At 33.9% G+C, this 25,330-nt stretch overlaps 1 protein-coding gene across 2 annotated transcripts in view; it reads right to left on the bottom strand.

The window, feature by feature from the left end:
• LOC6053881 overlaps nucleotides 1–25,130 on the bottom strand; it is a 54,550-nt gene extending 29,420 nt beyond the window's left edge. For both annotated transcript variants that reach the window (XM_038256192.1, XM_038256193.1), the window contains exon 1: nucleotides 24,987–25,130. In XM_038256192.1, coding sequence (XP_038112120.1) covers nucleotides 24,987–25,041 — 55 coding nt within the window. In that variant the 5' untranslated portion in view covers nucleotides 25,042–25,130. The remainder of the gene's footprint in view (nucleotides 1–24,986) is intronic.
• Nucleotides 25,131–25,330: the final 200 nt, after the last annotated feature.

The following is a 25,330-nucleotide window of genomic DNA, read 5'->3' as shown; positions in this document are numbered from 1 at the left end:
TTTAATCACTCCGCACACACACAGTTGAGTGGCAATTAAGGGTTGCCACAAGGATGTCTGGGCCTCGAAATCGATACTGCTAGCTTCCCTTCGAAGCTTCAAGTGGGGTGGCACACTGGGCTAATAATTGCAGACTGCACGTGTCTCGAGTGGCTTCGTGCTGGGCGTCGGACACAATAAAGTGGGATATTTATGTAAATTTGTTTGAATTGGATCGGATATTACAGAGTTACGGCGTCGTGTGGGGAGGGACCTCGGACTTGGGGTTGGTGGGAAGAAGTGTCTAGAACAAAGAAAACGACGGGTGGACGGTGCTGCCAGCAAAAGTTGAGTTTCTTCACTTCGATTACGGACTTCAACATTTAGGGGCAAAGTTCCATAAGAATGTTCAGCGATGTGTCGAGATCCGGAAATATGGTAAGTACAAAGAGTGTAAAATTGTGATAGGAATTCAGGTAAGTACAATCTGTCAACTCTGTCAAATTTTGTCATTTCTGTCATAACTTAGGCGTTTTGGGGAATAATTTGTCAAAACGTCCAAATGATTAAGATAACATTTTCGTTTCATTTGTTTTTAAGTATTTTCACTTGATTTATGCTTTAATGTTGCCCAAATTTCTTTAAACATCAAATTCCATCCTTTTATTCTGGTCGACTTGTCAAATTAACGCTTCCGGAGCTTATCTCCTCTAACAAATACCTCCCCCACAAAACAACAAAGCAATAATCCTCGCGCTGAAAAGGATTGTCGTCGTTGGCTTTCTCCATTTTTCTACATCACTTGTTATCCTGTCGTCGGAATCAACCCTCTTGAAAGATCTCTCTCACTTTCACTTTTCCGCGCGCGCGCGAGGAAAAACCGATAACAGAAACATTGTTTCATATTTTCGCGATGAATTTCCACCCCCATCCCAAATTTCAGAGCAGAGGAGAAAAATCCTCTGACGCCAAGCTGGCGAGACGAGTTCGACGGGGGGAAAAACAAATCGTGAAAAAGGGGAGAGATTTTCCACTCGTTGCGCTTTTCCGCTGGTTTTATTTGTCTCGCTAGGTCCGGGGTGAAAATTTTGGGCTTTTCAAGGGGGCCTAATGAGCCCTGGGAAGGCAAATGAAAATGTCTTTTTAAAGGTGTAATCTCTCTGGTGGGAAATGGGCGATTTGATAAGGGGAGCGATGCCGTTTGATGGGATTTAAGTGGCAGTTTGAGCTGAGATTGTTTGTGGAAAACCGTTTAATTAACCCTTTTGTTACTGGTCGAAGCTCTTCATACAGTTTAATTCGCTTAAAAAGTAAATTGTGTATTATTTAGCAAGAATTTCAAAATAAGTTTTTGATTAATATTTCCAAATTTTGTTCGTTATCTTGTCTTGTGATTATACTCTTAAAAACTTCACAATGACAAGTTATTAAAGGAACATTCAGAAAACTGTCTTTGAAATGGTTGATAACCTCTCAAAATTAAGATCATAAAATTTTAAATTTCAAACACTCCTTAATTTTGAATACCCTCCCATTACCCCATCAGGTAATACAACAAATCAAAACTTATCCTCCATAAAAGCCTTACAAAATATCATTCCCCTCGAAAAACCCACCCTCCCCCTAATAAACCCTTTTGATAAAAGCTCACCTTGCTCGCTCCTTTATTGTGGTCGTGAATTTTTACTGCCCCTCCGCATACATTGCCCATTAACGCGCTCATTGGGCGGAAAAACGTTTTTCGCTTGCGAAACCCCCCTCCCAAGAAGGGGGAGGAGCGGTGCGATTTTTACGATTTCATTTTCACCACCGAAAAAAACACGACACTTTGCAAACAGTCGTGCAAATAGAAATCCTTCAACAACACTTTTATTTCCGAAAACGCACACACGCACGCGGTTTTTTATGGGTTCCGACCACTTTTCAAAACTCACATCACTCACGTGAGGATTAGGGTGAGTGACAAATGGGTGCTTTGGTGGGGAGGGGGTTGGGAAGGTGGGAGGGAGAACAATTACCAACCCCGCTTGCAGAAAAGGAAACTCTTTCTGAACATGATGACATCCACGTGGCGGAAAGTAGGTGTTGTTGAAGTTTGTGGTTAAATCTGTTAAATTTGAGATACGTTTGTTTTTTTAAAAATAAATCAAAAATTTATTTTTTTTATCAATTTTAACAAATAACACACATACACTCACTAGCTTTTTTTCTATTCGACGGTTTCTGGACATTCATATTTAAAAATATATATAAAATACATCTGAAAACCAATCCACCGAAATCAGAAATTGATATAATTTATGTTTTTTGGATTGGCACAAACTTTTTGGGGACTTTTCCTATGACTATAAAATCAAAATTTCAGGTAAATATTCAAAAATCTGGAGGAATTTCGTGACCGGTTTGGTGTCTTCGGGAAAATTGTTGTTAGAAAATGAAGAATTTATGAAATTTTCCGATCTTTTTGAAAAAAAAATTTGAGGTTGTGGAAGCAAGACTTACACTTAATAATTATTCAACAATAATTTTAAATATTCAATTTTACGCTCGTTATAAAATGTGAGAGTTGATGCCATTTTACTTCAAAACGATCAGAAAATTTCTCAGAAGTTTATTTTTTTTTTTTAAATTGAAAATAGGACTTTAAGTTTCTCAGTTCCTTTTCATTCGCTGTAATCAGCAACCAACAAGAGGTTCAATCTTCAGTGTCTCTTAGGCATTTTCATTTTGGAACTCAACTTTTTGAAAAAAAGTGTAATCCCATTCTTGAATCATCAACACTACTTGAATAAATCAAAAAACTTGAATTTTTCAATTAAAATAAAACTTCAAGTAGCTATATTTTGAAAAGAAGCTCATTATCAAAAACCTGCAGAATACTTTTCGATTTAAATTTGATTTTACATTAAAAATTTAAATAGAAAAAGTCAAGTGCAATGTTTATTATTTTCCAAAAAAAAACTCATGTTTTCAAAAAATCAAGACTCGGTGGAAAACTTTTTGTTCATACTTTTCTATGGCTCAAATGTGGAAAACCAGATTCTTTGCCTAATCTTAACTTGATCTTAACAAACGTCACAAAATGTTGTATTTTAGAATTTATTTGATATGTTTAATGTTTGAATTCAGTATTTTTCTTCTAAATTGCCTTTAAATTGCCCTTGTTTGGATGTTGTTTATGCATTTTTTTGTAACAGAAAGGCAAACGATTTCATTTAATGGTGATAATTTTAAAAAGCGAGCAGAATATAAAAAAGTGCCTAGAAAAAAAAAAAAAAAAAAAAAAAAAACAGCATTTCAATAGAATTACAGAAGAGATAACTGTATTAAATTTTTGTAATTTTGATTTGGATTCAACCTTATCCATCTATTCGATAGCTCCGAATACGGGGCGAATTTGGGGGCTGTCCATAAAAACGTGCTATGCAAGTATTCGAAAATCTTTACCTGGAGAAACGCTGCTCTGATCGATTTGGTGTCTTGGAAAAAATGTAGGTTATGATTAGGGTTAGTGAAATTTCACGATTTCGCGGACAGCGTGAAATCCGTGAAATTTGGCTTTTTCCGCGAAATCCCGTGAAATTTTATGTTTGTGTGAAACTGTAACGATTTTTTCTCAAAATGATTTATCTAACTCAAATAGGAATAAACATAATCTTATGAACGCCTGTAGAATTAAGTGAGTAAATTCCCTTGTTCAATTACTAACATAGGGTTTGTGATTTTTTAACGATTTCGTGGACGGCATGAAATTCGTGAAATTTATCCATTTTCTCAAATCATGTTTGTTTTTTTTTTTAATAACAACATAGTAAATATTTCATCCATACATACTCTTTAAGTGAATTTTATTAGTTTTCAATTGAATAGTTTGATAAGAATCATTTGAAGAATGGTTCAGATTTTTCAGTGTTTTTAGTAACTTACTAAGTTTAGTAATATTTTTATTCGCTGTAATAACAAGTTTACCGCTATTTTATTTGAAAGGTGTGGTTTCAAAATAAATTAAAAGAATCATGATTTGTATTATTCAAAATAAAATGAAAGCTTTGAAATTATTATTTTTTTAAGCTTAACAGATTTTTTCTGAGTGCTGTGTAATTTAAACGATTTTTGATTAATTGGGTGGATAATTCCTGTTAAAGTTTAAAAAAAATAGCGACCTTTTTTCATGTGCATTTTGTATAAAAAAATTGATTTCGTTACAAACTATATTATTTTCTACTTTTGAGTAAAATTTAAATTTTGAAAAAGGATATGAAAACTTTTTTAAAAAATGTAAATTTGGTAAACATTCAAATTATTTCACTAATTTTTGGTGGACAAGATTGTTAAATCTTGCTTTGATATTAAATTCAATAAAATGAAGCAAATCAGCGAAAACTTTTAAACTTTATAAGTCGAATAATTAAAAAAAGCAGTTCAATAAATGAGAAAACGCATGCCTTGCAGTTAATTTCAAAATATATTTGGAGCCCATCCATTAACTAAGTGGAATCTTTTTTAAAAATTAAGAGAATTTTTTTTTGTGTCACGTTCAAATTTATGAAAGATTTTTTTGTTTTTTGAAGAATAATTTATAATGAAGCATGAAAAGTAGTTTAAACATAAGATTTTCAGAGTTATTTTAACATTTTTCACGTTCCGCGAAATTTGCGTGAAAATTTGTGTTTTGAAATTGAGGTCACCGTGAAATTTGCAATTTTCGAGCGTGAAAAATCATCACTACCCTAGTAACATTTTAGGTTTTAAGTAGGCCATAAAAGCCTATTTAGGCCGTATGAGGGTTTTCAGAACCATGATAAAACCTATAAGTTTAAAAATGTTACTAGGGTAAGCCTAGTTATGATTGGGACCATTCGAACAACATGTACAGTTGAAAAACAATTATTTTTAAACTTAACTTTTCATCACAAAAACTCAACTTCACCAAACTTCACCTCTTTATTTTTTATATTTAGATATGTGGATATAAAAATGCCAACTATTAGCTCTAGAGCAGAGGTGCCCAATCTTTTGACCAGATTTGATTTTTCTGAAGCAGTGGCGGGCCGGATGTAATGCTTGATAATAGTTGAAAAAGTAAACAATTTGTTCTCATGATATAATTTTAATTCGGTCCTTTTTAGTAAACAAATTAGTAATCTGGTGTTGCAAATATGATTCACATATTTTGATTTTGAGAAAGAAATACAAATATAACTTTCAAAAAGGTTTTTATTTTGTAATGTATTCTGTATAATATTGTATTATAATTGTTTTTGTTGATTGAAATTGAATACCCTGATATACACAAAATATGAAAAAAAGGCATTATAAAATTTATTCAAGCGAAAGTTGGATTCAAATCTTCTTTGCAAAAAAAAAAAAAACATTATTTGCCAACCTTTACTCCAATATTTTACAAATTATTTTAAAACTATTTGATAAATAAAAATAAAAACACACAGAAAAACATATTAAATAGTTTTCAATTGGTTATTCTTCGAATTTCGAAGTTTATAAAAAAATATATTGTTTGTTGCTAATCAATTGTTTGACCCATTTATATATTTTTTAATTGCTAAAAAAATTGCAGCATTCTTTATTTAAAGTATGATTAATGGTTTTTAAACCATTTTTTTTAAATAAAACTTTATCACTGAAAAGTTGCTCTAAAAAATAAAATGATTTTTGATTGCCAACTAATTTATTTCAAAAATCAATTTTAATCAAGTTCCTTAAAAAAATCTTTTTTACGTAAATATTGTTAAAACTTTTTTTAATGTATTTTTTTTTTTGAAAATTGTCCAAGTTTTTCTATTTTTAAATAAATCCCCATGTTTGCCCACTATTGGAATTTTTTTTGAAAATCTGAGAAAATTATTTTGGTGTTTTGAACTTTGTTAATACGACCCTTAGTTGCTGAGATATTGCCATGCAAAGGTTTATGAAAAGAAAAAAATTATGTTTCCAAAATCTCGTCCAAACAACCCACCATTTTTAATGTTGATATTTCAGCTACTAATGGTCTGATTTTGAACAATTATGAATTTATCGATCTTTCCGAAAACAATATTTTCATTTTTTAATCGAGAGTAACATTTCGAAACTGAAAATATTGTTTTCGAAAAGATCGGAACATTTCCCGAACGTTTCAAATTTTAACATTGAAAATCAGACCATTAGTTGCTGAGATATCGACATTATAAAATGGTGGGTTTTTTTAGGTGAGACATAGAATACGTAAGTTTTCATGTTATTTTTAATCTTTGCATGGCAATATCTCAGCAACTTAAAGTTGTATCAACATAGTTCAAAAAAGCAAAATATGGAGAATTTTCATAGCTTTTCAAAATATGTTTTTCAAAAGTGGGCAAACATGTGCACTAATATAAAAATAAAGAATAACTGCGACTTTTTTCAAAAATAGTTACCTTAAAAATGTCTATAACTTCAAAACGGTGCACTTTATCAAAATTTCACCGGAGTACTTTATGATTGCAAATTCAATTTTTCGTAGAAAAATGAAGCTGAAAAATGAATTTGTTGCGACCAATATTTAGTTTTTTTTTCAAATCAGTATTGATTCAAAAATAACTCGGTCAAAGTTTTTTTGCGAAAAAAAAAAAGTTTTTTTGCACATTCTGTAAATTTCTGAAAAGTTGGCATGTGACATATCATTTTTTTTTATAAAAAAAGGTGTTTTTCTTTTGCAAATCAAGTTTTAGCGACCAAAAGTAAAATTTAAAATCATCAAAAAATTTACCGTGTATCATTTTTTCAGGGTAATCCTTATCCATACCTACAACTTTGCCGAAGACATCAAATCGATCAAAACATTCTTTCAATGATACAGATTTTTGAATTTTCATGTATTATTTTTGCATGGACAGCTGCAAAATTTGTATGGAAAATTATATGGACAAACTAATGATGCAAAATGGCTTCTTTGGGCATACCGAAGGCACCAAAAAAGTTTCAGTGGTATTAAAAAATACAAAAATTAAAATTAAAGAAAAAAGACCGATTTCGTAGAGAACTACTAACTTTTAAACATGGATAACAAGAAAAAGAAAAAAAAAAACATTTAAATAATTTTACAAATATTTCATCTCAAATCAAGCAATACTTCAAGATGAATTGATCCCTTTCCAACTCATCCCCTTAACGGTGCTAATTCCCTGCTAAAAGGTAATGCCACCTGTCAAAGAGATCCCAAGTATCACTCCACCTTTTTTTAAATTTGCAAATAAAAATAAAAGAAAAGAATACTGCACTGAGGGGAAGCGAGCACCATAAAAGGATTTTAACCCGAAATGGGACGACAATTCCGTTCGAGGACTGCTGCTTGCAAACACGGGTTTTTCGGTGACATCGTCACAAGGTTTTTCCACGTGGCGTCGAGGATAAACATTTTAGAGTGGCTAATAAAAAAGCACTCTGACCAAAACGACGACGATGACGGTGACGTTGGGGCGGTTGCATTTGGCTAATTGAGGCTAAGGGATAGGTTTATTTACATGGAGGATTTTATTTTTATGTTTTATTTTTTTCGAGGGGGGATATGTGACTTGAGGGAGTTGAAGAGAAGGTCGTTTGGAGGAATGTTTAGAACATGAATTTGTCATATTGTGGTAATGGAAAAGGGACATTTAAATTTGAGGTGGCATGAAATTGGTGTCATTTTGAGTGATTTATTTTTCAAAGTTGACAGCATGGTTGTCACCTTAATCCTCTTATCCTTGGAGTGCAAACGAGCACGGTGGTCAACAACCGAAGAAGGTGTCAATGGCCACGTGGTTTTGTGTAGTTTCCATTATCGCCGGTGCTTGTTTGCTTGTCAAGCTTAGAAAAGCTTACAAGCCGAGCAAGGAGGTGTTCATGCTGAAGGCATCATCCTTAGAGAGAGAGTCCGGGGTCGATTTGATCCATTCAAACAATTATCTCCGAAAACAACACTGCAAACAGCAGGGGATTGTGCAGGCGGTTTGTCGGTTCCCGAGAAGACACAGCTCAGCCGTATCAAATTCCAATAAATTTACCTCGAACATGACGCCATGATAATAGGACATGCCTGGAATGCTCTCTGTGTGGGCAAATTAATGACCACAATCGCACACGCACACACTCACACAGTGTGCAATGTGCTCCCCTCGAACAAGTTCGACAACATTTGGCAGTTGAGATCTAGTAACCCTTGGTACTTCACTGGAACTGAATTGAGGTTACGTTTCTTAACTCTTCAATTTTTTAGACCTCGACGTTTCTAACGGTCATCTTCATGGTCACATATTTGCTACAAACAACCATCAAAAGCGTCAATCGAGGGTTAACCCACGTGCGCTCCACCACTCAAGCATAGCGCTCCGAACTACACGAACCAAAGGATGTTGATAATAACGATAATGGGTACAGGCTAGACGACACCTACTGCACCCCTACCCTCTCCTAAACCCAACTCAACGCCAACGCTCTGTCCTGTTGTAATGCACAACATTCTCACCTTAAAAGCTTGTTCCCCGACAGACGGCACCAGATGTGTTGTCCGCCGTTCTGTGTTGCGGTCCTGGCAATCGTTTGTGTTAACCAATTTCCAATAATATCCCAGTTCTACGACGACGACGACGGCTAGAACAACGACGGCGAAGCACCATGGTTGTGGTGGTGGTCAGGATTAAGGACAGGTGCCAGCTTGCGTCACTTATGAATCGTTATTGGTTTGATTAGGGACAGGGTTGGCAGAGATTGTGGAGTTTGTTGAACTGAGGGTTTGACGGTTGGTTTGAATGGCTGAAGAACTCGAGCCATTTTTAGGTAGCTTTAGTGGCGAGCAAGAATATTTTGCTGACACTTTACCTTGTTTTGGGGAACTAAGAACTCCCTGAAGTTATAGCCCCAAGTAACATTTTAAGCTTTATCGTAGCTTTAAAACCTATCAGCCAAAACCACTTAACGTGAAGACTTCCATTATTGTCATGATTTTTCCTTCAAAGTCGCTTTCAATATTTTGACAAAATTCCTTCAACAAGTTGTTTAGAATAGTGTCCTACACATGCTGATTCCTTTTCGTAACGATTATCCCATTCCTTGTAAAGTTATGAAAATCGTTATTAATCAATGATTGCCAACTAGGACGTCAATGACTGTGCCACAAAAGTATATAAATTTTGAAGCACAATTGATTAAGATCAAAAATTCCTTCAGTGGCTTCAAGAAGGCAACAACCGGCACATGTTGATTCCTTTTGGTGCTGAAATTCGTTAAACACACACATTTTTTTATATTTTTTTGAAAATGATCAACGGCTTCACCTTAATCGTAACAAGAATACCAGAACCCTGTCAAACCCCTCTTAAAAGGGCTTACGCAAAAAGTTGTTACGATCTATTTATAAAAGCTTCATAGGAACTTAAAAAGATGAGCTTTAACTAACTCCTTAAAGCCTTAATAAAATATTTTTTTAAACCTTATTCAGGTGTTATGGAAAAATTACACTTCATACGTCTTAAAACGTTGCCAGATTAAAAAATACAAAAAAAATCGAATTACGTATATCTCAGAGAATTGCTCAATTACATGAAAATTTTCACAAAAATACGTATTTGTCCTGTTTTTCTTTAAATGCAATTTGTCTCGAAAAAATACTCAAAATTATTGCAGTTACAATATGCGTATCAAATGATCGGGATTTTTTGAACATTTCGAATGCAATATTTTTTTAAATACTAACAATTTTCACAAAACTACGCATTTTTGAAAAAAAAATACTCAAAATTTTGGTTTTTTACAATATGGGTATCAAAAAAATCAAACCATCCACATTAACGACTCCCGGGTCTTTTGTGGTCTCTATTGCAAGTTTCTGCTCGAACCTAGGAGTCCGAAGGCTTGAATGGGGAGAGCACCCAAACCTCTTTTACTCCAAGGAACCTTCCACCCCAGTGTTTGAACTGACGACCTTTGGATTGCGAGTCCAACCGCCGCCAGCGATTCCACCGGAGTAGGCTTGGTTTGGTGTGTTGTTTGTACTTATGGCATGGAGACGACTCCTACACCTGGAATGACTTAATGGCCTAACAACCAAGGCCGGGACCGACATTTTACTTCCTCATCCGATGGAAGGTTGCAGCAGACGGGAATCGAACCCAGAATCATCCACTTACAAAGCGGACAGCGTAACCATTCGGCCACGCACTGCCACTGCGCACTGGGTATCAAACGATCGGGAATTTGTCAAACATTTCGAAGGTTATTACAAACTTTTTAAAAAATACAATTTTTTTCACAAAACTACGTTTTTTTTTTAAATTTACAAAGTGGGTATTAAATGATTACATTTTTTAATACATTTCGAATGTAATAACAATGTTTTTTTTTTGTTAAAACATAAAAATAACAAAACTAAGTATTTTCGAAAAAATACTCAAATTTTCAGTTTTTTTTAGAATGGATTTTAAATGATTGGGAATTTTTCATACATTTTTAATATTGTATTAAAAAAATTTAATGCGCAAATTTTTTACTTAACTTCATATTTTCAAAAAAAAAACACTCAAAATTTCAGTTTTTTACATTATGGTTATCAAACGATAAGGATTTTTTCATACATTTCTAAAGTTGCAACACTTTTATTTAAATACTAAAAAAATTCTGAAAAAATCAGTTTTATACAATATGGCTATCAAATGATCGAGAAATTTCAAAAAGTTTCGAAAGCTTTTACTTTTTTTTTTGAAAACACTCAAAATTTTCACAAAACTACGTGTTTTCTGAAAAAATACTCAAAATTTCAAAGATTCAAATTCAATTACGTTCGAAATGTTTGCAAAAAATCCGATTATTTGTTACCCAACTGAGTGTTTTTTTTTCGAAAACACGTAGTTTTGTGAAAATTTTAAGTATTTTCAAAAAAGGTTTTTATAACATTCGTAATGTATGAAAAAAATCTGTTCATTTGATATCCATATTGTAAAAAACTGAAACTTAGAGTATTTTTTTTTATAATATGTAGTTTTGTAAATTTTTTGAACATTTTCAAAAAATCTTCTTATTACATTCCAAATGTATGAAAAAATCCCAATCATTTGATACCAATATTGCAAAAAAACTTAAATTTTGAATATTTTTGCGGAAATATTTGAAATTGCATTTTCAAAATACAGGAAAATACGTATTTTTGTGAAAATTTTCATGTAACTACAATTACAACGGATAGCACTATAATTGTTTGACGCTTGCATGACTTTTCATCCGATTACAGCCAATGTCTCCAAAATCCCATAAGCTCTGTGCTTCAGTTATGCATGCCTCGGTTTTGCATCCCCCAAATGCGGTGCTAAATCGAGGCATGACTGTATTTGTGCACTGCTATTTGGCCGCGATAAATGCTTTTTTAGGAGCTTATGGTTTTAAGTAAGCAGTTTGCATGCCTAATGGCACTTGACAACTACAGCTGGTTTTAAAGAAGCAAGCGATAAAACCGTTTGGCATCACTCGGGGTTTCAAGACACTCTTAAATCTTTGGAAGAACCTTATTTGAAAGCCGTTTGGCTTCCCAAGTATCATTTTTTTCCAGGAGTTCTACTTCTCTTCAAGATAGCTACAGCATAGCAGTTTGGACTGCGGTAGGATAAAATTCTCTTCAAAACTTCTTCAGGAGATTGGAAGAGTACTTGAAGAGAGTTTAATCCTACCGCGGTCCAAACTGCTACGCTGTAGCTATCTTGAAGAGCTCTTGTAGAACTCCTGGATAAAAATGTTACTTGGGTTTTATGGTCACTAAGTTTTATGTCCAAGGCGTAATAATAATAACCTTCTTAAAACCTTTTATTAGCTCATGCTGAAATATGCCGAAATAAAACCAATAACGAAGAAAATTGCGGTTTTAAATAAAAAAATAATTACATTTTTTTGCATTTTTTTAAATTAATCGTAAATGTGTGTTTTCATCCAATTTTAATCAAATTTGCTATTTTTTTATTTTTTTCCAAAATGGCGGTCAATAACATTCAATCAGACCACGCGTTAAGCGCCATATTTAAGCATTGCTATTTGGCTGCGTTAAATGCTCTTTTAGGAGCTTATGGTTTTAAGTGAGCTTTTTGCATGCCTTGCGGCACTTGACAGCTACAACACCCTTAGTTTTAAAGAAGCATGCGATAAAATCGTTTGACATGGCATTGCCATCTGGGTTTCAAGACTTTATTAAAACTTTCATAAAACCATATAAAAAGCCATTTGGCTTATACTGTCACCAAGTTTTATGTCCGATGCATAAAACCTTGTTAGAACCTGATTATTAGCTTTCGATTATTGGTTGCCGTGATTGCCGAAATAAAGCTAATAAGCAATCAAGATGCTACCATAAAACCTCAATAAAACCAGGAGGAGATGGCTAGTTGGTTTAAAAATGTTACATGAGAGCCTTGATGTCTACCTGATCAATGGGGGTCTATATGGGTAGTATAACCATAGGTTTAGCCTCAGGTAGCTTCAGTGAAGTCACGATGGATACACTTCTGACTTGTTGGATCGCTTTTGGTCATCTAAGAACTCCCGAAAGTCATGACTTGGATATCTACCTGATCAACTGGGGTCTTTATGGGTAGTTTAACTATTGGTATAGCTTGAGGTAGTTCAGTGAGCCACGATGGATATTTTGCAGCATGTTGGAATGTTCATGGTCATTCAAGAACTCCCAGAAGTCATATCTACATGATTAACGGGGGTCTATATGGGTGTATTCACCATTAGAATAGCTTAAGGTAGCTTCACTGTTCTACGATGGATATCTTTCAGACATGTTGGAATATTATGGATCATCCAGAAACACCCCAATCCTACACGAAGATCTGTTAATCAGTTGTACAAAGAGCATCTTATGACCGAATTGACAAAATTGTAATTTTTCAACTTTGTCCGTTGAGTTCCAATGTCCAACGATGTTGCTCTGCTTGAAAATCTCTTTTTAAAAAGACTCTACAACAGCAAAAAAACCCTTCTTTTTGTGCAGTACAGTTGCAAAAATCCGACAAAAATCCGCTCTCTCGTTTCCCTTGCCAGCAACGAAAGCATTCCCTAATCCAAGATCAACTTGTCAACGAAAAACAAAGCTGCATTTCCTCCAAAGCTGGACGAACAAAACGCATGTATGCAAACCATTCTCGAATCGGTGTGTGTGTGTTCATGAAGAGTGATGTTTGCTTAGTAGCTGCTACTTACTAGAGGAACTAGCCTGGGATTGTGCGCTCAGGATCTGAATGAAGTCGTCCTTGCGGAATTTCGCCACAGTCAGTGGCGATGTTTATCAGAATCACACAAGCACACACGAAGGGGGGAATCCTTCTGGGTAAATAGACGTTGCATTTTGCGAATTGCAACTGCGTTGGTGCAAATGTGTCCAGAGGGAAAATAAGCTGAGCATTTTGTCATTTTTTCTGGATTGAAGCTGTTGAATTTTTGAAATTCCAGAAACTCAAGACATTTGAGAGATTGCAGAAGTTGAAAAACAGATTTTAAGTAATAAACTCCACGGGTAACTAAAACTAGAAACTTTTATAATCCACCTCAAAACTCAAAATCTGCCCTCGAAGCAGACCATCCTGAAAGAAAAATCCACAATAGAGTCCACACTCAAACTGAAAACTTTCCTCCTCGCCTTGAAGCGTAATTTTATTTAAATTCAGTTCGTCACGCAAACCAGCAATTTGCGAAATTCACCAACCCTGCACCACAAACTCATACATGGTTGTGAGTGGAATTAGCTTTGCAACGACCACCCGTTGGAGTAGAAATTGAAAATTCCTTTTTCAAAAAAAAAAACGGAAAGAATAAAACTTCCACTTCATTAGCCACCCCAAAGCAGACCGGACGGCCATGAAAGTAGCGTGTGTTTCCTCCACAGACACCGTGTGCAACGTAGAGGAAGGTACCTTCTTTTCTAGTTTCTAAGCTTGGTGTCAAGGTTTTTCCGAAAGGAGCCGCTTTCTTTGGTCAAACACCGACCTGATACACCAACGGGACGTGAATAGATTCTTAAGCAGATGATTAAAAATTCAAATTAGATGGCACTGGTGCTTGGGAAATCGAGCCTAGAAGAAGGACACACAAGGTTGATCACAAAGCGTGTGTGTCCTGTGGAGAGAAGGTCGAATGCATAATTTAAAAAAAATGTCTAAACTGTTCAGAAAAAAAACATTTTTGTCCCACGTGTACTTTGAAGCAAATTATAACATTTGATACTGGACTACTCGGAAGAATTTTGAACCTTATTACTAGGATGTAACAAAAATAACTTTTTGGCGGGCATTCAGGGGTTTGTTCCGGTGGGCATACTGAGCCCAAATCCCAAATATGAGCTTGATTGGACGTAACAGGAGCTGGCGCTCCGCCCTTCAATTTTAAATGGGATTTAACCCGTAAAAATACTTTTTTTTCAAAACTGTCACTATTTGAGGCATTTTGGCCACTCAGGCGTTTATTTTCAACATCATTGGCGTGTAGACCAGATCCTTGCGCATCTTTTGGAATATATAACATTGAAGTTTGGAGCACCCTGGAGTTCGGTACAGACCTTCAAAGTTTGGCATTTTTTCGAAAAATCGGCCCCGGCAAAATCAAATGGCGTCTCGGGCGCATATCTTTTTTGCCGGGGCCGATTTTTCGAAAAAAAACCCGATTTAATCCCACCTGGGGTGAGATAGAGCCTTTCTTACAAAAGGAAGATAACGGCAGTTGATTTTTTTTTTTCAAAGAAATAGCAAAATAAAGAATGGTCCATTCATGAATCAATTCAAAACTCAACATGATTTTTTCATAAAACTGAAAAGCGCTGGTTTTTGCCTCATTTGCCATGGCCGGGTGTAAGCTGTGCTCGCACACAAGCATTTTCGATTTTTAAAATCAGAACAAATTATTTGTGAGGCAGAGAATTAGCTCACAATTTGCGATGTTCGTAATGTTTTCTGCCTATCGCTAAATTGTTTGTATTCTCTGAGTGTTTTTTGCACTTTTCAAAATATCAAGAATTAACGAGAAAACAAAACAATTCCTTCTTGCTTCAGAGCGTTAAAGTGGTTACATAATGACTGGCAGGAAGTTTTTCCACACCCGAGAATTTGCCGTGTTGTAAACGATGTAACGTTAAACCGCATAAATGTTCTTGAAAGCTTTGAAACGCCTGCTGGAATTAACTAAATTGACATTTAGGCGTCAGGCAAAATTGTGAGCTTTCAATAAGCAAGCCAGAAAATGATGAAGTATGCATTTAGGCGTTTTTAGGTTTGGGAAGCATACTGCGACTGAGCGCTCGGTGAGACTTCACTACGACAAACCAGCCCTCTGTCACTGCCGCCATGTTTATGAAACCAAAATATTCGATGACGAACATCAAGAAAACAAAGAAGAAAACGAAGGTGTCTACTGTCAGATTTTGAAAAATAAACAAAGTGCACAGACGTTTCTTAAAAATGTACTTTTTCTCATGTAACACTTGCTGCATGTCCAGGACTCTTTAAAGAATGTTCCAACCGAGTCGATTCCAAGAAATTTTCGATCCCAAGTCCCAGATTTTCCCGGTTGATTCAGATTTTTCCTCTAAATTGGTTAAAACTACTCCTGCTTCTCCGGTTGCTCATCCCGCCATCCGATTCAAGAGCTCCTTCGACTCCGGCCTCATACACACATTATATGCCCGGAAATTTGCCCAAGATAAAAAGGCCACTCGCGTGAATTTTATAATAAATTTACACCAAATATTATTTTTGGTTAACCTCTTTCGCGTTCGCCATTTCCCTATTTTGATGTAAACAATCAGAAAACACCAATACTAATTCAACCAAAGCTTTGTTGATGGTGGGCTCTTCACACATACTTATGCACATTCTCTATCCGATGCTTTGTTTATGGTGGGCTCTTCACACATACTAATGCGTGGGCTCTTCGAGGTTTTGGTGACTGTCAAACGTTCTAGACATTTACAGTGGTGCCAGGGGGCTGCGACAAACGCACGCACTAGCACACCATTAGTTTTGCTAGCCGGTACAAAATTTTACCTCAATCTTTTTCGTGTACGTATACGCAATACATGCGCACGTAGATAACTCTATTGCCGACGAGCCGATACGATGAACCAAAATACTAAAACACAAAAAGGCTCGTACCGAAGCTAGAAAACCAAACCCGTGATGTGCGTTGTCACTGGCGCATGGGCAGCTTGGACGCTCACCAGAAATTCGTTCACTCAGAGATAGATCAGAGAATGAGCAAAACAAAAAAGAAAGGCAAAAGAATGAGCATAGGGCTTTAGAACGAGCAATCGATAAAGCAACTTGCACTAAAAGGGGGTAATCTAGTATCAAAACTCTATAAGCGCCAGCATTGCTCGCGTCTGCATGTAAAGCTCAACTTGACAACTTGTCGACGAAAATCGATCGTCCATGATTTTTTGCAGATTTTTCGAATGAATATTTCTCGAGAAATGATTTGGGAACGAAGCTGGATTTGGCGTCGGAGCCAAAAGCAAACCCTATACCTTTCTTTAGTAAGAAAGGCAAAAATGCCAAACTTTGAAGGCCTGTACCGAGCTCCAGGGTGCTCCAAACTTAAATGTTATATATTACAAAAGATGCGCAAAAATCTGGCCTACACGCCAGTGATGCTTTTGGTAAACGCATTGGTGGCCACCTGTTACGTTCAATCAAGCTCATATTTGGGATTTGAGCTCAGTATGCCCACCGGAACAAATCCCTGAATGCCCGCCAAAAACTCAATTTTGTTACACTCATGATTCCTCCAAGATTTTGAAAAACATTCTTAGTGGCAACAAAATCAAAAGGGCCAAACATTCAATATAACGTTCTTTTGACATGTTAGTCTTGATTTAAAAAAAAATAAATATTGGTTTCGGAAAGATCGGAAAATTTTACGAATGTTTCATATTTTAACATTGAAAATCGGATCATTACTTGCTGAGATATCGACATTACAAAATGGTGGGTTGTTTGAGACTTAGAAAACATAAATTTTCCTGTTTTAATTTCTTTGCATGGCAATATCTCAGCTAGGGCTTCCAAATTTCCAGGGTTTTGAATTTCCCGGGAAACGTGAAAAATATTCTTGGAATCCCGGGAATTCCCGAGATCCCGGGAAATTTATGAAACAGTCATAAAATCTATGTTTTTATTATATTTGTTATGTTTTCAAGCTAAAAATCATAGAATCAGCTCAATCATATCTAAACAAGGATGACACATTTTAAATTACTTAAAGGGAATTAAAATAACTTTTTTTGTTCTTTGTTGTGATTTGGATTTGAAAGGAACTACTAGGTGATTCAAAATAAATAAACTAATATAAATATTGTTTTTTTTTATATGACATGACAATATCTATAAAAAATAAGAGGCGACAACAAATAAAACGACACCAGTCAAGATAAAATTTTAGATAATTTTTGAATTTAAATAAACGCATTTTTAATGGATTTTTGCAAACATCCATGTGTTAAATAAATTCACCGTTAAAATTGAAAAAGAAATACTTATTGACACTTGTATTGAAAAGTTCAACTTTCTCAAAAAACTTTTGCAAAAAACATATTTTACAAATTATCTCTAAGTTACTATCACCAACTAGGAAAAAAACAGGAATACAGTCTGAATAGGTAAGAAGATTTTAGAGCAATAAATTTAAAAATCGGTGTTCTGTGAAATCGTTTTGTTCTGTTCCTGTTTTAACCAAAGTTATTCAAAACATCATGCAAAAAATGGTCAAATATTTGTTTCATTTGTTCTGATTTCCCACATGGCAGAGTTTGATGAAAAATAATTTGATTTTTTTTTATTTCAAATCATAAATATACCTAGATACCTCAATCATTTTTTTTAAATTGCTGGGCGTTTTGCAGATCGGTAAACTAAAATTTCAATAGTTTTCCCTATTACACCAAATCATGCTGATATATGCCGAATACAAATTAAAATGATTTAAAATTTTTATCTGTTGTGAGGTATTTAACTGCTCATCTATTTCCACAACCAAATCTAAATGTCCAGATGTTTTTTTTTTTAATTTTGGAAATTCCCGGGACAAATTATGAAAAATCGTGGTCGTATCAACAAAGTTTACAAAAGCAAAATATTGTGAATTTTCTCAGCTTTTCAAAAATACTTTCTTCAAAAGAGGTCCAATATGGGCAATTCTTTCAAAATGAATAGCTGCGACTATTTTCAAAAAAGTTACCTTAGAAATGTCCATAACTTAAAAACGGTGCACTTTATTAACATTTCACTAAAGTACTTTTTGATTGCAAATATGATTTTACATCGAAATATGATGCGACCAATATTTCGATTTAGTATTGGTTAACAAATTCATAACTCGGTCAAAGTTTTTTTGCACAACCTGGAAATTTCTGAAAAGTTGGCATTTGATGTCCCCTAAAACATATAAAAAATAGTATTTTTTTTGCAAATCAGGTTTTAGTGACAAAAAGTTAAATAAAAAATCACTAAGTTTTTTTACCGTGTATCATTTTTTTTCAGTGTAGCCCTTATTCAAAAAGCTACTACTTTCCCGAAAAAAGCAAATCGATCAAATAATTCCTTCAAAACATGCAGATTTTTGAATTTTCTTTCATCATTTTTATGGACAGTTTCAGCCGAATTAAAAAGTACAACAAAATCGGATGACCGAAATCTCAGAGAATTGCTCAATTTTTTTAATAAGTGTTAAAAAATTTAGCTTTTCAGAACTCAAATAAAAAAGTACTTTTTGTTGAATTTAATTCTTTGAATTTATGATTTGCGCAAAATTTTGTAGGAGTGTTCCATAATGACCTCAAAAGCCATTCTGCATCATTTGTTAGTCCATACATGTTTGTATATAAATTCGACAGTTGCTTGTATACTCTTAAAAAATACCTAGTTGTTTAAATCACAGGTAATCACTCAAAAAGCAATTAAATTAAAAACATTTTTTAAAAATTAACAAAAAGCGATATTTTTTACACATTCTTAAGTTAAATTTGCTTGGATCCAGTTAAGGCAAATCATATTTGGCAGTTTGACACTTTACCAAAACGTCCCAATTGAAAAAAAAATGTAATCACGATCCAATAAATAATTTAACTCCATTTCTAGTTTTAAAAAGTACTTCAAAAACATTTTGTTATTGTTAAATTTTTGCAAATCATCGTTTCACAAATATCTTACATTACGTGGATTATACTCCAAAACGGTGCACTTTATTCGCAATTCTGTAAAGTACTAATTAAATTGAAATCTGATTTTACTTTCTTAAATGAAGTTCATATTTGAGCAATTTTCTGATATTTCGGTTATGCGATATTTTTGCAATTTGTGATGCCTATCGTATGTGGCCAAACATTAAGCGCTTTAAAAATGTTAGTCTTGATTTATTTATTTTTTCACAATATTTTTTTCGAAGCGATCGGAATTTCACAATTTTTTCATGTTTTTACATTGAAAATCATAGCAAAGGTTGTTTGGGTGAGATTTAGAAAACTTTAATTTTCCTGTTTCTTTTTCTTTAAGCCGCTGCATCTCAGCAACCAGAGGTCCAATCTTCAATGTCTCTTAGACAACTTTATAGCAAATTATGTAAACTTTTCAAAAAAAAAAAAAAAATAGAAATGGTTACTCATGGTCACTATTTTTAAAAATAGAAAAATTGCAAATATTTCGCTTAAATCTAACTTTTGGTGGCTATATCTTGAAAACAGAGCCCTTTATCAAAAAATCTGGAAAGAACTTTTCGATTGGAAATTCAATTTTACATTAAAAAATTAAGTTTAATTTGTTTCGTTTTTTTCCAAAAATCGGCAGATTTTCTGACCATGTTTCTCTATGGCTCAAAAGTTGCGGGGTTTTGTCCCCTTAAACATATCAAAAAACCTCAAAAATCAACAAATACGTATTTTGGGAAATTGAGTTTTTGTGAAAAAAGAGTTGATTAAAAAATTTGATTTTTCTTCCGTGTATTCACCTATTTTTTCTCAATAGCCCTTAACAATATCTAAAACTTTGCAGAAGACACCAAATTGATCAGAAAATTCACTCAAAAGTTACAGCTGTTTGAATAGGTACGGACCATTTTTGTATGGACAGCAGCCAAAATTGTATGGAGATGACACAAAAAAGCTTCTTTGGTCAAAGGGAAGGGCCCCACAAAGTTTGAGCAAAATAAAAAATACAAATTAAATCCATTTCTGATTTTGGTAGAGAATTACTACAATTTAAAAAAAGTCTTTTTCTGCCAATTTTGATGGTTTCAAATAATTTCAAAAGTCTGTAATTAAATGTTATTGTCATTTTTCATGCAAATACAATTTGTATTTATTTTTTGCTATACAACTTGGAATAAAGTTACACTTTAAAAAAGTTCCAGTTTAGTTTCAAAAACATGAAATTGAAAAATGTTTATCTTTACTATTTTTTTCACCTTCTTCGATATTTAAGATTCAGAAAAATTTAATTGTTTTTTTTTAAATAACATGTCTGCATTTTTGAAGTTGTTGAGGATCCTTTTCTAATTTTTGACAAAAAAAATAATTTAAAATATTGATATAATGACGCAACTTTTGTTTCAAATTGCAAAAAGTTCATTCATCTAATAACCCTCAAACATCAACCACCTTCTTCATTTGCATTTGCACAACTGTGTGTGGGCTCCATTCCCTGCCTGCGAAACCTTTTCGAAATTTCCACTCAATTTTCCGATTAACAACGCCATGACTTGCGCTCCCACTCGCAGTGCTCCCACGTGCGCCAAGTCTGTTTTGTAATGAGAGTTCTTTGAGGAGCAACTTCAATTATACACCCCGTTCTCCCAACTCCTCCCAATTCCTTCTCCAGCAAGCAGCTTATTAGTAATTCCAACTTAGTATCGCCTCCCAACCCCCCCTCAAACGAGAATTACGAAATGCTGAAAATTGATTTTCCCCGAGTTTTCCAACGTCGCTGATGAAAACTCGGTCGAGACGACCTGTGCTGCTGTGAAGCAGCCCCCCACCAGCAGAAGTGATTAATTATCGAAACCGTCAAGTTATGCATAACTTACACAGGGAAAAAACAATACACAATGCACAACGTCTTCTGAACTGGGGCCCGCTGGGACAACCCTCCCCTCGCCTGTTGCAACTCTCGGGAAGAAGTATAGTGCAGCAGCTCGGGGAGTAATTTGCTCTTGATTAAATGTTTGCGTGCTGTTTTCCTTTTATCTCGCCTGGTTGCAGTCCGGGCTGGTCAACTTCACCCTCCGGTGGGACGGCCACGGCGTTGCAGTCCAACGAAGAAAGAAGCGCAAGCGTTGCACTTTTCCGACAAGGACTACACAGTGTCCCTCTGGGGAGTTGGGAACGGGCAGGACTTGGCCACAGATAATGAATTTTAGCTGCATTTCGGAAATGGGTCAGGTTGTCCCACCATGGGGGGTGAGGGCAAGGTTGGACAAAGGGGAAATTAAAGTTAGTGCTGCTTGATATTGAGTTGAATTGCTCAAAGCATTAAAGTTAGCTTGAACAAGGAGGAATTTGAATAATTTTAAAATTAAACGATGTGACAAAGTGGTTAAATTTGTCTCACATCCATAGCTTGTAGATTTTCAGTCAAGACACCTTCCACAAATCGTCCTTCACCTGGTCGATTCCTTGATGCGGTTTTGTCCCACTTTTTCCAAGCCCCCTTTCCCTCATTTTTTGTCCCACCGCAGCCTGACTTATTACAAGCACGCCATTTTCCACCAACAACAAGGCCCGAGCCCCCCACTTGAAAATTATGTAAGAAAAGTCGAACGAAAACTGTCACGCCAAGAGTTATGCAAATGTCATTACACACCGCGGTGACGGCGGCGGCGGTTTGCCGACTGGGACCGGGTGGTGGGACGGACGACAAACTGCAATTTGCAACTGCTCACCGGGGGGTCCTTCTGGGAGCAAAAAGGCAAGTCGTCCTCGGCCGACGGAAAAGTGGAAACTTTAATGAAAACTGCCATCTACCGGTCCCCGGGGAATAATTTGCCTCCCGGTGAACTCCTGGCCAAGCAAGAAAGCTTGGCGGGACGACCGGGACGACTTATTTTCCACAGTTTATTTTGTGGAAACTAATTTCTCATGGGCTCGGTCTCGGAACCTTGGGGTTGGGCCTTTCAACACACCGACTGTTGGTTCTTAAGAACCGGTTTTTCTTCCCCCTTCCCTTTCGGTTATTTATGTCAACTGAAAACGAACCCACCGTGGCGCGACCTGGGGAAAAAGTTTTGTCCCAAGGAAGCACGGTACGTGGGGACAAACTTGGCCTGCTGCTGGCCGTTATGTATCGTTAATTTCCGTGCCACATTTGCAAACCAATTTGTTGAGGTCAACTTAAGGTGCTCGCGATAGGGAAAAAGGACATGTGGACACGTGGTGGTGGGACGGCCTTAAGTTATGGGAGTTGCTTCCGAGGAGGTTTGTTTAGAGAATGAGTAGTGCAGCCGGGTCATTATGTTGTTGTCATGGTAAGTTGATAAGATATTTAGTAAGGATTTTTGAAAGATTTTTGAGATTTTCTAGATTTTTGAGATAGTTGAGATTGTTGAGATTGTTGAGATTTTTAATATTTTTGAGATTTTTGAGATCTTTGAGATTTTTGAGATTTTTGAGATTTTTGAGATTTTTGAGATTTTTAAGATTTTAAAGATTTTTAAGATTTTTTTACAATTTTGATTTTTTTGAATTTTTTTAAATGTTTAATATTTTTGTGATTTTTGAGATTTTTTCAAACTTGTTGAGATTTTTGAGACTTTGAAGATTATAGAGATTTTTAAGATTTTTTAATTTTTTTTTAGATTTTTTCGTATTTCAGATTGTTTTGATTTTCAAATTTAAGATTTTTAAGATTTTTTTATATTTTTTTTCTGAAATTTTCTACATTTTTTAGATTTTTGAGATTGTCAAGATTTTATAGATTTTTGAGATTTTTGAGATCTTTGAGATTTTTGAATTTTTTTAGATTTTTGAGATATTTAAGGTTTCAAAGATTTTTAAGATTTTTGAGATTTTGAGATTGTTGAAATTGTTGAGAGTGTTGAGATTTTTGAAATTTTTGAGGTCTTTGAGATTTTTGAAATTCTTGAGATTGTTGAGATTTTTTAAATTTTTAAGATTTTTAAGATTTTTTACAATTTTGAAATTTTTGAGATTTTTAAGATTTTTGTGATTTTTGAAATTTTTTCAAATTTGTTACGATTTTTGAGACTTTTAAGATTATAGAGATTTTTAAAAATTTTTTTTTGATTTTTCAAATTTAAGATTTTTAAGATTTTTTTTATTTTTTTTCTGAAATTTTCTACATTTTTGAGATTTTCGAGATTGTCGAGATTTTATAGATTTTTGTAATTTTTGAGATCTTTGAGATTCTTGAGATTTTTTAGATTTTTTAGATTTTTGAGATATTTTAGATATTTGAGATTTTTAAGATTTTTGATTTTTTTTTAGATTTTTGTGATATTTGGGTTTGAAAGATTTTTGAGATTTTTAAGATTTTTAAGATTTTTGAGATTTTGAGATTGTTGAAATTGTTGAGAGTGTTGAGACTTTTGAAATTTTTGAGATTTTTGCAAGAATTTCAGATTGTTGGGATTTTTGAGATTTTTAAGATTTTTGAGATTTTTCACAATTTTGAATTTTTTGAGATTTTTGAGTTTGTTGGGTGTCTTTTTTTAAGGTTTTTGAAATTCATTAAAAATTTTTTAGATTTTTTAGGTTTGTGAGATTTTTAAGGTTTTTGAGATTTTTAGATTTTTTGTAATTTTTGAGGTTTTTGAGGTTATTGAGTTTCTTTTTTTTAGGTTTTGAAATTTATTAAAATATTTTGATTTTTTTTGGATTTTCGAAATATTTGAGATTTAAGTGATTTTAGAATTTTTTGAGATCTTAGAAATTTTAGTTTTTTTTGAGATTTTAGAGATTTTAGAGATTTTGGAGATTTAAGAGATTTTAGAGATTTTAGAGATTTTAGAGATTTTAGAGATTTTAAATATTTTATAGATTTTAGCGATTTTAGCGATTTTAGAGATTTTAGAGATTTTAGAGATTTTAGAGATTTTAGAGATTTTAGAGATTTTAGAGATTTTAAAGATTTTAGAGATTTTAGAGATTTTGGAGATTTTAGAGATTTTCAAGATTTTAGAGATTTTAGAGATTGAACAGGTTTTATAGATTTTAGAGATTTTAGAGATTTTAGAGATTTTAGAGATTTTAGAGATTTTAGAGATTTCAAATATTTTATAGATTTTAGCGATTTTAGTGATTTTAGAGATTTTTGAGATTTTATAGATTTTAGAGATTTTAGAGATTTTAGAGGTTTTAGAGATTTTAGAGATTTTAGAGATTTTGAAGATTTTAGAGATTTAAGAGATTTTCAAGATTTTAGAGATTTTAGAGATTTTAGAGATTCGAGAGGTTTGAGAGATTTTAGAGATTTTAGAGATTGTAGAGATTTTAGAGATTTTAGAGATTTTAGAGATTTTAGAGATTTTAGAGATTTTAGAGATTTTAGAGATTTTAGAGATTTTAGAGATTTTAGAGATTTTAGAGATTTTAGAGATTTTAGAGATTTTAGAGATTTTAGAGATTTTAGAGATTTAAGAGATTTCAGAGATTTTAGAGATTTTAGAGATTTTAGAGATTTTAGAGATTTTAGAGATTTTAGAGATTTTAGAGATTTTAGAGATTTTAGAGATTTTAGAGATTTTAGAGATTTTAGAGATTGTAGAGATTTTAGAGATTTTAGAGATTTTAGAGATTTCAGAGATTTCTGAGATTTTAGAGATTTTAGAGATTTTAGAGATTTTAGAGATTTTAGAGATTTTAGAGATTTTAGAGATTTTAGAGATTTTAGGGATTTTTTAGATTTTAGAGATTTTAGAGATTTATGACATTTTTTAGATGCTAGAAATACAAGTTTTTATACTAGGGAAATAAGAACGCATAAAAAATAAAATTGTAAAAATAAACAAACACTCACCGTTAATCATGACGCATAGCGCCACTTCCACGTGGAGCCTCATTTTTGTGACCATCTACTTGATGAGACGGTTCGTCCAAACTCGACGTTTGTGTGTTTTCCTTCTTCCTGATTTTCCTGAAAAACCTTCCTGAAACACTTTCTTCCTTCTTTTTTTTTAATTTTAACACAATCTCCGAAAAAAAATCTTTTTAATGCTAAATTTGGAAAATAAAAGAAAAACGGTTATAGATCACAAAATTCCAACTCAAGTCGGAACGTGCTACACGAAATATGTTCGAACGGGTGTCGCTCCGGTTGCGTCACTCAGGCGTTTGTTTCAGTTAAGTCAAGATGTTGCACAG

This window comes from Culex quinquefasciatus, chromosome 2, assembly GCF_015732765.1.
Source record: "Culex quinquefasciatus strain JHB chromosome 2, VPISU_Cqui_1.0_pri_paternal, whole genome shotgun sequence".
NCBI classification, from domain to species: domain Eukaryota; kingdom Metazoa; phylum Arthropoda; class Insecta; order Diptera; family Culicidae; genus Culex; species Culex quinquefasciatus.
This window is presented reverse-complemented; position numbering and strand designations above follow the sequence as displayed.